The sequence below is a fragment of the Lithobates pipiens genome, unplaced genomic scaffold (genome assembly GCF_037356315.1).
Source record: "Lithobates pipiens isolate NorthernLeopardFrog02 unplaced genomic scaffold, aLitPip1_a1.2 Scaffold_6, whole genome shotgun sequence".
Classification (NCBI taxonomy): domain Eukaryota; kingdom Metazoa; phylum Chordata; class Amphibia; order Anura; family Ranidae; genus Lithobates; species Lithobates pipiens.
In genome coordinates, this window is record NW_027507881.1 from 7,376,395 (window position 1) to 7,391,026 (window position 14,632).

Consider the following 14,632-nt stretch of genomic DNA (forward strand, 5'->3'; position numbering starts at 1 on the left):
CATCGATCCCCCCTAGCTGTTGTAATTGGGACGCCCAAAAATAGCACTCCGGATAAGGGACCGCGAATCCTCCTTCCTCTCCCGGTAGCTGAAGCATCCGCAATTTCAATCTAGCCTGTCCTCCCCTCCATATTAGCTCCCTAAACAGCATCTCGATTTTATCAAACCAACTTTTGTTAATCCATATTGGGGCATTGTGTAATATGTATAAAAGTTGGGGCATCCATATCATTTTTATCAGATTGCATCTGCCAGCGACCGAGAGAGGCAATCGTTTCCATATAGCAATTTTTTGTTTAAACTTAGCCAGTAATGGGACTAAGTTATAACTTATATATTGCTTAGGATCCCTTGACAAGGTTACTCCCAGATATTTCAACTTATCCACCATTGGCATTTGGGGGGTTCCCAGGGCCGTTTGCTGACCAATTGGGTCCAAAGGGAGACATTCCGATTTTTCCCAATTTATCTCCAGCCCAGTGAAGCCTCCAAACCTTTGCACCAGTTCCATTGCCCTTGGTAGTGAGTATCTCATATCCCCTAAGAACAATAGGATATCGTCTGCATAAAGTGAGATTTTTTCCTCTCCAGTTTTTCTTACAAAGCCGACAATATCCCGGTTTGCTCTAATTGCACATGCCAGGGGCTCTATGGCCAATGCAAAGAGCAGGGGTGATAATGGGCACCCCTGCCTCGTCCCTCTCCCCAGCTCTATTTTCCCGGATAACTCGTTATTAATTTTTAGTCTCGCACTAGGTTTGTCATATAGCATCCTAATCCATCTTATAAAGGAAGGACCCAGGCCAAATTTCTCCAAAACTTTCCATATATATCCCCATTCTACGCTATCAAATGCTTTCCTTACATCCAATGCCACCACTGCACCCGGAGTATCGTTATCCATTGGGACCTGCAAGTTCAAAAAGGCTCTTCTAATATTTATACTCGTTGACCTGTTGGCTATAAACCCTGTTTGGTCCATATGGACCAATCTTGCTATGACTCGATTAAGCCTAGTCGCTAATACCTTGGCCAATATCTTTGTATCAGTACACAGGAGAGAGATTGGCCTATACGCTGCAACATCTAAGGCGTCCTTCCCTTCTTTGTACAACAGGGTTATAACCGCCTCCATCATTGATGGGGGCAGTTTACCCTCCCCATATGCTCCTCTTAACATCTCCAGAAGTTCAGGAATCAGTATCTCGCCAAAGTTTTTATAGACTTCAATCGGTAGTCCATCCGGCCCAGGCGATTTCTGATTTGGCATACTCGCAACTGCTTCCTGAAGTTCTTTCAAAGTTATTGGGGCTTCCAGTTCCTCTCTTTCTTCTTGTTTCAAACATGGTACCTCTAATTGACCTAAAAATGCTTCCATTTGCTCATCCATCCCCACTTTTTGTGCAGTATATAGGTTTTTATAATATCCTTCAAATGCTTGGGAAATACTCCCCGTTTCTGTTATAACCTTTCCCTCAGATGTCCTAATCGCCGAGATTGAGGAAGGACCCGAGTTATTCTTCACCAGTTGTGCCAACATTTTTCCCACGCTTTCCCCTTCCGCGAAGGAGGCTTGGCGTTGGAACATATGCTGAATCTCTGCTTTCTTTAGGGCTAATAACCTAAGTTCTTCTTGTTTATCTAACCAGATTTTTTCTTTGCCCTGCGTGGGGTCACTAATAAAATCTCTTTCAGCCTCTGACACTTCTCTCCCTATTTGTACCTCCTGTTCCCTAGATTTCCTGTTTATTTTTGCTATTGATTGGATCATAAGGCCCCTTAAGAAAGCTTTCAGAGTGTCCCACAGGATCCCCGATGTTACTGTACCCCGGTTATTTTTTAGAAATTCTTTTAATTCCCACTGAATTCTCTCAGGGCATTCTTCTGTCTCTTTTTTTATCAGTTCTAGCCAGAGCGGGTTCACTTTCCACAACCTCTGTACCTTACGTTCTCTCATTTTTAATACTGCTGTCACTGGGGAATGATCTGAAATCCCCCTGGGCTGATATTCAACCTTTTCCACCATTTGTAAGGCCAGGTCATTCCCCAGTATCATATCAATCCTGGATAACGTAGTATGTGTGGACGAGTAGCAACTATACTGCCGAACTCCCGGGTTCCCAGTTCTCCATAAATCCCGTAATCCTACTTCTTCCAGGTACTGTCCCAACCTCCCCTGCCAAGCTGGTTCCGCCAGTGTTTTTTCTGGGAATCTATCAATTTTAATATCCAATACCGTGTTGAAATCCCCTACTATTATTATAGGGACACCATCTATCCCCACTAAAAATTCCTGTAATTTAAAAAGCACTTCCATTTTAAATGGTGGAGGGATGTAGATGTTTGCCAGCATACATTCTCTATTTTCAATTAGGCACTGTAAGAAAATGTATCTGCCTTTTTCATCCAGGCTAACCCGTTTGCATACAAAATTCACCCCCGTTTTTACCAAGACACTCACCCCTCTGCTATATGTCGAATAAACAGAGTGATATTGAAATTGATATTTTCTGCTCTGCAGCCGGTATATTGTATCTCTATTTAAATGGGTCTCCTGTATGCAGAGCAACTCTACTCCACATCCCTCCAACAAGGATAGCACAGCTTTTTGTTTCAGCCGCGTCCCCAGACCCCTCACATTCCAGGAGCCTATCTTAATTTTACCATCCTGCATAGCCATAAACAAATATAGAGGAGAAAAAGAAAAAAAAAGAAAAACCTAAGGTAGTAAAGAAAGAGAGCGAAATAACCAGTCTACTGATGACACTATTGAGAACCATTTGTCTCCCAGTACCCACCAACTCCCCTCTAACTTCTTTTATTACCTTATACCACACTCCCCATATATTACTCCCTTGTATAATAACAAATTTATTAGGCGTCACCATTAACTCGTATGTTATGTGTCTTTGAATATACATTATACTGTATGATCGTTTATTACCATTTTCCCCCTTGTGATCAATAAATTTTCCTTGTTTTTTACCACCCCTAGTTTTACCACCCCACAGTTTGTGTCCTTTTTTGCTTTGAATTATTTCCTGTACTACATTTATTAGTGCATACTTATATTTTTTTTCCCCCTTCGACCTCCCCCCTATTTTCCCTACTACACCCACCCCCTCTCCCCCCTTTCTACCTCCCTCCCGCCCCTCCCCCACCTTCCTAGGTGTTACCCTAGGGGCTATTAGTGACCTTATACCACTCTCTTCACAACCTATTTGCCACCCTCACCTAGTGCGCTCGCCGTGTATTACCTCCCTCCCACCCCCCTCCCATACAGACACAGACAGCACACACCCAAAAAAATAAAAAAATAAAAATAAAACACACATACTTCATCCCCCCCTCTCCTTCTATCTTCCCATCCCACTCAGTACTAGTAACCCCAGCAACAACTACAACTTTTCTTTATTTTCTTCTATCCATTTTTCCACTTCTATCGGGGAACTAAAAACCTGAGTATGCCCTAGTGCATTAATCCGTAACTTTGCAGGATAAAGCAGAGCATACGGCACCCTGAGCTTCTGTAACCTGCGTTTCACCTGGAGGAACTCTACCCTTTTTCTCTGAAGTTCTGGGGAAAAATCAGAATATAATGAAATTCTAACACCCTTATACAATACATTCCCCATTTCCCTTGCCTTCCGTAATAATACCACTTTATCTTTATAGTTCAATAACTTCATTAATAATGGCCTAGGACGGCCCCCCTCCAATGGTGCTCTAAAGGGTACCCTATGCGCCCTCTCTATTGAGAACGCTGTTGAAAAAACATCCCTCCCAAACAGTTCAACCAGAAGATGCTCCATAAATTCAGCAGGGTTTACACCCTCACTTTTTTCCGGAAGTCCCACTACTCGCACATTGTCCCTCCTGAGCCTATTTTCCATTTCGTCCATTCTTGTTCTATATCCGCCGAACTGCTCCTTCAGGCTTTCTATTTCTTTAATTAGGAATGTTGTATCGTCTTCCAATCTGCTGGTCCTTAACTCAAGTTCTGTCGTCCTTTCCACCACTTTCTGTAGGTCTTGCCTTACCAGCATTAGATCTTCCTTCACTCCCTTCATTTGATTACAGAGTTCTTTCAGTGAGATGTTACATGCGTTTACGGCCAATAACACATCCTTAATTGTTGGCTCTTTTTCAACCGGAGGAGAGTCACCCATTGTGATTTCCATATTCTGTTCCCCTGCACCCGCTTTTTTATTAACTGGGCATTTGGACACTGCTCCGGCCTGTGTATTAATGTTAATGTTCGATTGACCCATGCTTTTCCTTTCAGATATTTCTCCATGCTGCCCCTTTGTCTGCCCTTTTTTTGGAGGGGTCTGTGATGACTGTGCAGGGTTATGAGCATATTGTTCTAATTTAGCTGCTGTGGTAGACTGTTGCGAACTTTTTTCCCCTTTTTCCTTTGCAGAGCGCAAGTGCTGCATCTTAATTTCCTTTTCTCACCCCCTTCCACAGAACAGTCCTGGATATATCGTATTTTAATATATTTTTAACTTTTTAACCCAGCCGCCCCTCGCTCAGTTGATTACTTAGTGCAATATTAACCGTATCTTATAACCAGTTCTCCAGTATTCACTTCATGTATCACCAAAACTTCCTGTTTTAATGCTTCACAGCAGACATTTATTTGCACACACTTAGTTCAGATACCGTTCAACCAATTGATTTTTAGAGCAGCCACCATCCCTCAGTTAATCAATAAATGCGATACTGATCTTATCTTATAGTTAGTCAGTCCACAAGCACTCCATTCACATATCACAGACTTCCTGGTTCGTTGCTTACAGACGTTCGTTTTTACAGCAGGTACTTCTTTGCTTATACTGCCTGGGTTATCATTCGTTCGTCTTAGAGCACAAAACGAATCAATGAATTCCAGGGGACAAAAGCTATAGGTCCTTCTCACCCCCGGCCGGCGCCCTCTTGTTTACTTGTTACCAGTTCTCAGGCATCGCTATGTCCACAACTTGCTCTGCCAGACCTCCACCTGCTATGCCCCTCACACCTCCGCCTTCTTCCCCCCCCCCGCAATCCTGCCGCTTACCTCCTTCCTCCTATCGCGGCTTACTGGAGAGCGGGAGGGCCTCTTGGTGTCCACAGTGTGCGGCGTCTCTTCGGCAGGGTTCAAAAGCGTTCGGCTTGGTCGGGGGTACTCGTGCTTCTTTGGCCGTGCTCGCTGGGGTTCAAGACCCGGAAGTAAGCGTGGATCTCCGAGGGCTCGGCACGATCGTACAGTAATGCGCTGTCACTCCTCCTCCCGTCCAGCTTCAATGTACAGCTCCAGCCCACCGCACGCTACGTCCGACCGAGGCACTAAGCGCTCCAGGCTCTCATCAAGGGGGTCTGGGAGAGAGTCACACACGGCGTCTCACATCTCTCACTCACTCCATCTTGCACATCCGGTCACGCCCCCCCCGAGCATGCACTCTACTTCCCTTCAAGCTGCAAACAATTGACTACAAGTGATACCTGGATAACAAAGTTCTGGACATATATTTTCCTATCATAATAAATATTTTTTGATAGAAATCATTTTGAATTATTAATACAGTTTTTTGTTTTTTTTCAGTGATGGATTTTGGTTTTCCTGATGTTATGTGAATTTGTTTTGTCTTTTTTCCTTCTGTACAGGGTTCTGTCTGCGCCCTGCCGTGCACTTTGGGAAGATACGGAGTAAACTGCAGCCAAGAGTGTCAGTGCCACAACGGTGGACAGTGCGATCCCGTCACTGGAAGATGTCAGTGTGCCGCTGGATACACCGGGGAGAGGTAAACAACCCCCCCCCCAACACCTCACAGTGCTGATTTTATTGCTGCCGTAGACTAGAGATGAGTGAAAGGGGTGAGTGGAAGGGGTGAGTGGAAGGGATGAGGTGGAAGGGATGAGTGGAAGGGAGCGATCCCCAACCCTTTTTGGCATCATGGGCTGATTTCATGGCAGCCAATTTTGTTTGATGGCCAGGTCGGAGTATGTGATATTCACTGAGTCTGTCCCCAGGGGACATGTATCAATGCAAAAAAAAGTTTTTAAAACGCCCGTTTTTCGGGAGCAGTGATTTTAATAATGCTTAAAGTGAATCAATAAAAATTAAATTCTCCTTTAAATATTGTGCTTGGGGGTCCCCTTAGTCTGCCTGTAAAGTGGCGCATCTATCTGATGTGTTTTACTGTGCTGCAGCAAAATTACATTTCTAAAGGAAAAAATGTCATTTAAAATTTTGCTCGCGGCTGTAATGAATTGCCGGATTCCATCAATATACAAAAAAACATTGAAAAAAATGGTGTAGGTTCCCCCCCTCCCCCCAGTCCATACCAGGCCCTTCGGGTCTGGTAGGGATTTTAAGGAGAACTCCCCCCAAAATCCATACCAGACCCTTATCCGAGCAAGCAGCCTGGCAGACCAGGAAAGGGGAGGGACGAGCGAGCACCCCCCCCCTTTCTGAACCATACCAGGCTGCTTGCCTTCAACATGGGGAGTGTGCTTTGGGGTCTCCCCAAAGAACCTTGTCCCTGTGTTGATGGGGTCAAGGGCCTTGTCCCCACAACCCTGGCCATTGGCTGTGGGGGTCTGTGGGCGGGGGTCTTTATCGGAATCTGAAAGCCCACTTTAACAAGGAGGCCCCCCCCTATGTGAATGGGTATCAGGTACATTGTACCCCTACCTATTCACCCAAAAAATTTTCAAAAAAGTAAAAACCACAAAAGACAGTTTTTGACAATTCTTTTATTAAAAAAGAAAAAAAAACAGTGTCCCGCGATGTCCATCCATCTTCAATCATGGCGCCGACAGACCCGAAAAATAGAAAGAGAAACCGAAAATACTCTGCCTCAATGGGAGGCGTCCCGGCGACTGCTGTCTTTTCGCTGTGACAGCTGTTATATAGGCAAGGGCGGGGCCACCACCGATGGAACCGGGTTAACTCGCCCCCCTCTTGCGGTACATGATGTCAGAAGGGGCGGGGTCACTCTGTTATCCTTAAATTATGGACTGGGGGGGGGGGGCATGCCGGGTTTTTTTCTCTTAATTCTGTCATAGGGTTCCCCTTAACCACTTCAATACACTATATTATATACTGTACACTGACTGCACTGTGTATATGTATATATCTATATATAGATATATACTAGACTGCCTGCACTGTATATATAGTCTACACTACACTGACTGCACTGTATAAATATATATATATATATATATATATATATATATATATATATATATATATATATATATATACACATATACAGTATATAACCTGCCTCTAGCTAGCGTCTCTCATTCATAACACTATATACAGCCACTGTGTGAGCAGCCTTATATAGTGTGGGGCGTGGACTTAGCCCCCTGAGCCATGATTGGCTAAAGGCGCCCTCCCTCTGGCCAATCATGGCTCTCACAGCAGATCATGCTGTGATTGGTCAAAGCATACAGGTCCGGTGCATGCTTTGGCCAATCATCAGACATCAATGCCCTGCGATCTCGCTGTGCATTAGGGGGCGTTCCGCGACGCTCAAATTTGCAGCGAAGTTCGGTATTCGCAGAACAGGCGAATATCCAATGTCCGAGTCGAAGGTAACATCAGGCTCATCCCCAATGGTGACTCTGAGTATCTGACGGGGTGGAAGTTACGCCTTCCAGACTTTATGTTTATTCAGGCTGGGGGGGGGGGGGGGGGGATTTTCATGTTTTTCAATTGAAGTAATAATGCCGCATCACCATCCGTACCCCCCCGCAGCATAAAGCGAGCTGCACACCGCTAACCAGAGTATTTGTCAGTAGTAATACCCGAGGCTCGTATTATGAGGATTGGTACAAAAATAACATAAGCCATGCAAGACTCTTCCATCTCCTGCCACATCCAAGAGTCCGCAATATCAGCCGGATTATTAGGCTCATAACTCTGCCGGCCCTGCACCGGGACACACACCGGGTACCGCTACTTCTAAATAGAAAGTGGAATTGTAAATACCGCACTGTCCCTTTAAACAATGAACAGCAGCTAACACGGCAAATAGACAGTTGCAAAAATAACAGAAATAAAAGTGCAGCGCTAGAAATATACAGTATCTCCCAAAAGTAAGTACACCCCTCACATTTATGTAAATCTTTTCTTCTATCTTTTCATGTGACAACACTGAAGAAATGACACTTGTCTACAATGTAAAGTAGTGAGTGTACAGCTTGTATAACAGTGTAAATTTGCCGTCCCCTCAAAATAACTCAACACGCTGATATTGTATATACTGTACCATAGTTTGTAGACATTATAACCAAAGCAATCAATATACACTTATTAGGAATTATTATTATTTTTTTTTTTATCAGAGACATGTAGCAGAATACACTTTGGCTTAAAGTGGTTGTAAACCCTTACAAACCATTTTGACCTACATGTAAGGCTAGATTAAGGCTTACCTGTAGGTCCAAGAAATATCTCCTAAACCTACACGGTTTAGGAGATATTTACAAAAAGACAGCTACCGCTGTCTACGGCGCATGTGCCGTAGACAGCGGCGCACTGGGCAGGCCGCAGATTGCGGCGATATGTCGTGAGTGTTGGCTCCCGTGTGCATGCGCGGGAGTGATGTCATCGGGGCCCTGGCGAATCACAGCGCCGGAGCCGCGAGACCCGGAAGTCGCTCCGGGATCCATGGCAGCAGCGAAGAGGAAGACGGAGGACCTCTTCGGGGGCTTCGTTCTTAGGTAAGTTATTCATAATGAGCTAGTATGCTATGCATACTAGCTCATTATGCTTTTGCCTTGCAGAGTGTTTTTTTTTTTTTTTTCCTTTACTTCCTCTTTAAATTTATGTAGACTTTTTTATTTTTTTTATTATTGGATATGTTTTGAAGCTGAAAGTAAAAAAAGATATTTTTTTTCTTAATTGTTTGTTTTTTATTTTATCGCAAAAAAAAAAAAAACGCAGAGGTGATCAAATACCACCAAAAGAAAGCTTTATTTGTGTGAAAAAAAAATCATTTTGTTTGGGTTACAGCGTTGCACGACGGCACAATGGTCAGTTAGCCTTCGTTCACACTGAAGGCGGGTTTGAAATTGAGCTGAACAATTTCAAATCCGCATTTTAGTGCGAGTTTGGGGGGGGGGGAGATTTGAAAGACATCTGTGTGGGTTCCTGCATACATGTCTATTGAAATTTCCCCCGGAAGTCGCCAAAAGTAGTGCAGGAACTACTTTTGTAAATTGATGTGGCACTGCAAAATCAGCTTTGCACCGATCAGGACAGTGCCGTTGCTGGCAATAGGCTGCGTTTTGAAAAATACAGAGTAACGCGGTTTATGAGCGGTTTATGAGCATTTTGCAAAACAAGCTTTTTTTTTTTTAAATCCTGACTCGATTTGCGAGCGTTGTCTCGCAAGACAAACAAGATTCAAGTCGTTGGTGTGTATAGTACCGCATTTGGTCAGAGGTGCAGGGGAGACACTCTTCTGGCCACATACAGTACTGCATACACCAGCGTCCCCGCACCTCTGGCCACATACAGTACTGCATACACCAGCACCCCGCACCTCTGGCCACATACAGTACTGCGTACACCAGCACCCCACACCTCTGGCCACATACAGTACTGCATACACCAGCACCCCGCACCTCTGGCCACATACAGTACTGCATACACCAGCACCCCGCACCTCTGGCCACATACAGTACTGCATACACCAGCACCCCGCACCTCTGGCCACATACAATACTGCATACACCAGCGTCCCTGCACCTCTGGCCACATACAGTACTGCATACACCAGCGTCCCCGCACCTCTGGCCACATACAGTACTGCATACACCAGCGTCCCCACACCTCTGGCCACATACAGTACTGCATACACCAGCACCCCACACCTCTGGCCACATACAGTACTGCATACACCAGCACCCCGCACCTCTGGCCACATACAATACTGCATACACCAGCGTCCCCGCACCTCTGGCCACATACAATACTGCATACACCAGCGTCCCTGCACCTCTGGCCACATACAGTACTGCATACACCAGCGTCCCCGCACCTCTGGCCACATACAGTACTGCATACACCAGCGTCCCCGCACCTCTGGCCACATACAGTACTGCATACACCAGCACCCCACACCTCTGGCCACATACAGTACTGCATACACCAGCGTCCCCGCACCTCTGGCCACATACAGTACTGCATACACCAGCGTCCCCGCACCTCTGGCCACATACAATACTGCATACACCAGCGTCCCTGCACCTCTGGCCACATACAGTACTGCATACACCAGCGTCCCCGCACCTCTGGCCACATACAGTACTGCATACACCAGCGTCCCCGCGCCTCTGGCCACATGCAGTACTGCATACACCAGCGTCCCCGCACCTCTGGCCACATGCAGTACTGCATACACCAGCGTCCCCGCACCTCTGGCCACATACAGTACTGCATACACCAGCGTCCCTGCACCTCTGGCCACATACAGTACTGCATACACCAGCGTCCCCGCACCTCTGGCCACATACAGTACTGCATACACCAGCGTCCCCGCACCTCTGGCCACATACAGTACTGCATACACCGGCACCCCCACACCTCTGGCCACATACAGTACTGCATACACCAGTGCCCCCGCACTTCTGGCCACATACAGTACTGCATACACCAGCGTCCCCGCACCTCTGGCCACATACAGTACTGCATACACCAGCGCCCCAGCACCTCTGGCCACATACAGTACTGCATACACCAGCGCCCCCGCACCTCTGGCCACATACAGTACTGCATACACCAGCGTCCCCGCACCTCTGGCCACATACAGTACTGCATACACCAGCGCCCCAGCACCTCTGGCCACATACAGTACTGCATACACCAGCGCCCCCGCACCTCTGGCCACATACAGTACTGCATACACCAGCGTCCCCGCACCTCTGGCCACATACAGTACTGCATACACCAGCGTCCCCGCACCTCTGGCCACATACAGTACTGCATACACCGGCGTCCCCGCACCTCTGGCCACATACAGTACTGCATACACCAGTGCCCCCGCACCTCTGGCCACATACAGTACTGCATACACCAGCGTCCCCGCACCTCTGGCCACATACAGTACTGCATACACCAGCGTCCCCGCACCTCTGGCCACATACAGTACTGCATACACCGGCATCCCCGCACCTCTGGCCACATACAGTACTGCATACACCAGTGCCCCCGCACCTCTGGCCACATACAGTACTGCATACACCAGCGTCCCCGCACCTCTGGCCACATACAGTACTGCATACACCAGCGTCCCCGCACCTCTGGCCACATACAGTACTGCATACACCAGCGCCCCAGCACCTCTGGCCACATACAGTACTGCATACACCGGCAGTCACTGTGGAACAAATTATCTGAGTTTCCATTGATTCCTATGGGGAAACTTGCTTTGATATAAGCGTACTTTGGATTTCGAGCATTCTTCTGGAACGGATTATGCTTGTAATCCAAGGTACTACTATAAATATGGTATTCCGTGCTCGGAAGGTGTGCTAGCTGCTGCCCTCCCCAGCTAAAACCACGGGTGTGGATTTAGAGAAAATTTGAAAGAAGGAAAGGGGCAAAGTGGCTCTGCTATATAAAAATGTGAAGTATTAACTAACCACTTCAATACCGGGCACTTAAACACCTTCCTGCCCAGACCAATTTTCAGCTTTCAGCGCTGTCACAATTTCAATGACAGTTGCGCGGTCATGCTACACCGTACCCAAATGAAATTTTTATAATTTTTTCCCCACAAATAGAGCTTTCTTTTGGTGGTATTTGATCAACTCTACGGTTTTTATTTTTTGCTAAACAAATAAAAAAAGACCGAAAATTTTGAAAAAAAATGTTTTTTTTGTTTCAGTTTCAAAACGTTGTAAAGAAGTACATTTTCTCCTTCACTGATGGGCACTGGTGGTGCAGCACTGAGGGGCACTGATAAGGCGGCACTGATGAGGTGGCACCAATGAAGTGGCACTGATGAGGTGGCATTGATGGGCACTGATATGTGGCACTGACAGGCGGCACTGATGGACGACACGGATGGACACTGATAGGTGGCACAAATTGGCACTGATAGCTGCCATGGATTGGCATGGATAGCTGGTACAGATTGGCATGAATAGGCGGCATGACTGGGCATGGATGGGGACTGATAGGTGGCACGGATGGGCACTGATAGGTGGCATTGTATTGTACTGATGGATTCCAATCAGTGCCAAACAATAATGCATGCCAATCAGTGATGCCCATTGTGGGCACTGATTGGCACCCATTGTGGGCACATATTGGCATCCATTGTGGGCACTGACTGGCATCCCTGGTGGTTTAGGGTGGCATACCTGGTGCTGGGCATCCCTGGTGGTCTGGTGGCGTCCCTGGTGGTCTGCTGGCGTCCCTGGTGGTCCAGTGTGGGCATCCTCGGGGGGGGGGGGGCTGTGCTGACAATCGATCAGCACAGACCCCCCCCCCGTCAGAGGAGCAGCCGATCGGCTCTCATCTACTCACGTCTGACAGACGCCAGTGAGGAAAAGCCGATCACCGGCTCTTCCTATTTACACTGTGATCAGCCGTGATTGGATACGGCTGATCACATAGTAAAGAGTCTCCGTCGGAGACTCTTTACTGAGATTGTAGTTGCGGGGTGTCAGACTGACACCCCGCAACAACGATCGGCGCAAAACGCGCCCCCGGGGGCGCGCAGCGGCTCAAAATCCTGAGGACGTCCTATGACGCCCGATCAGGATTTTGAAACCACTTTGCCACCGTCATTTGACAATTGGCAGGCGGCAAGTGGTTAAATAAGTGATATTTATCCCTTTTAAGTCACAAAAAGCGCCCTGATGTGTGAATATATAAAGTGTGCAGGCACAAGTCTAATAATAACTGTAAACAAAGTGCTCAAGTGCTAATGATATAAGACAATAACAAATACATTTCCGTTAGGCCTCATTTAACACTTGTGCGACTTGCCCTGCAACTTGGGAGTGCAAAGTCACATGACAAGTCGTACTCTGTGATTCCCAATGATAACTATTCATATCTGTGGGACTTCAAGTCACCATGACTTCAACGCAGTCCCTGTACTACTTTGGTCCGACTTTAATGCGAGTTGAGGTCCAAGTTTACACAGGCACTCCCTGAAATCATGGCAAAATCACGCCTGCAAAAAAAAACGCGGCTCTCAAGTCACGGCAGTGTGAAAGGGGGCCTAAGGCTCCGCTCACACACCTAGGCGTTTTTTGGGGCGTTTTTCTGCTCTATGCCTCAGCTCTTAAACTGCCCAACAAGACAAATCCCATTCGTTTCAATGGCCCCTGTTCACAGCTGAGCGTTTTTTTGTCACCTGAAGCAAAACACCCGTCGCTCAAAAAAAGTACTGGAGCTTCTATTTTGGCAGATTACAGGCATTTTACTGCTTTTACATTGGTGACCTTTTAACCTTGAAACGCCTGTAAAATATCAACGCCTAGATGTGAACAGAGCCCAAATGTAAAGTGCTCAAGTGCTCATGATATAAGGCAATAACAAATTTATTGCATTGATTTACAATGAGTACCTTTCATATCTGTGCGACTTCAAGTCGCACCGACTTGTACTACTTTGATTCGACTTTGATGCGAGTTGAGGTCCATAGACCTCAAGTTTACAAAGGTATTCCCTGAAATCACGTCAAAATAACATCAAAATCGCAAGCGGCAAAATCGTTGTGCGATTTTGAAGTCGCTGTAGTGCGAAAGGGGCCTAAAAGGGTTCAATACATAAACACTCACCGAATAGATTTACCCCCTGCAAGGGTAAAAAGCCTCACAATGGAGTCAGCTCTCTTGTCTCTCTATATTCCCTCCTCAATATCCATGATCATAATGTGCGATTGCATGTAAGTGGGTAACGAAAGAGGACATCCCATTGTGTAAATCCATATAATTACGTTTTATTGGATAAAAGTTCATAAAAAGCACTTCCAAATAGTGCTAGGAGATAATATACAGCTGTATGTAAGTTTGTCTGGGACGCCTTTGTGTTCCACGGACCAGAAACTCCAAATGACGTAAGTGACATAGTGACGCTGTAAGCTCCCCCTATGTGTTTCGTCACACCGACCGCCATCAGGAGAGACGCCATCTTCGTTCACCTCATGTCTTTTATACCGTGCGGTTGCCCAGCAAACTTACCTATTGGCGGGCATGTTTAGATAGAGCCAAGTGTATCAGGCTTCCGACAATGATATTAACAACGATTATATTAGCCCACTAGAATACACCTGACCGAGGACGTGTTTCTCAGCACTCCCTGTATTAAGGCCTCCTGTATTCATAAAAAAGCACTTCCAAATAGTGCTAGGAGATAATATACAGCTGTATGTAAGTTTGTCTAGAACACCTTTGCGTTCCACAGACCAGAAACTCCAAACCGGAAGTGACGTAGTGACGCTGTAAGCTCCCCTTACGTATTTCGGCACACCGGCCGTCATGAGGAGCTGGGGCCATCTTTGTTCACCTCACGTCCTTTATACCGTGCGGTTGCCCAGCAAACGTACCTATTGGCGGCCATGTTTAGATAGAGTCAAGCGTATCAGGCTTCCGACAATGGTATTAACAACGATTA

The 14,632-nt window shown here is 46.5% G+C and overlaps 1 protein-coding gene across 4 annotated transcripts in view; it reads left to right on the forward strand.

Moving 5' to 3' along the window:
• LOC143958211 (multiple epidermal growth factor-like domains protein 11) overlaps positions 1 to 14,632 on the forward strand; it is a 970,559-nt gene that overhangs the window by 591,838 nt on the left and 364,089 nt on the right. For all 4 annotated transcript variants that reach the window (XM_077467688.1, XM_077467691.1, XM_077467690.1 and 1 more), the window contains exon 8: positions 5,647 to 5,783. In XM_077467688.1, coding sequence (XP_077323814.1) covers positions 5,647 to 5,783 — 137 coding nt within the window. The remainder of the gene's footprint in view (positions 1 to 5,646; positions 5,784 to 14,632) is intronic.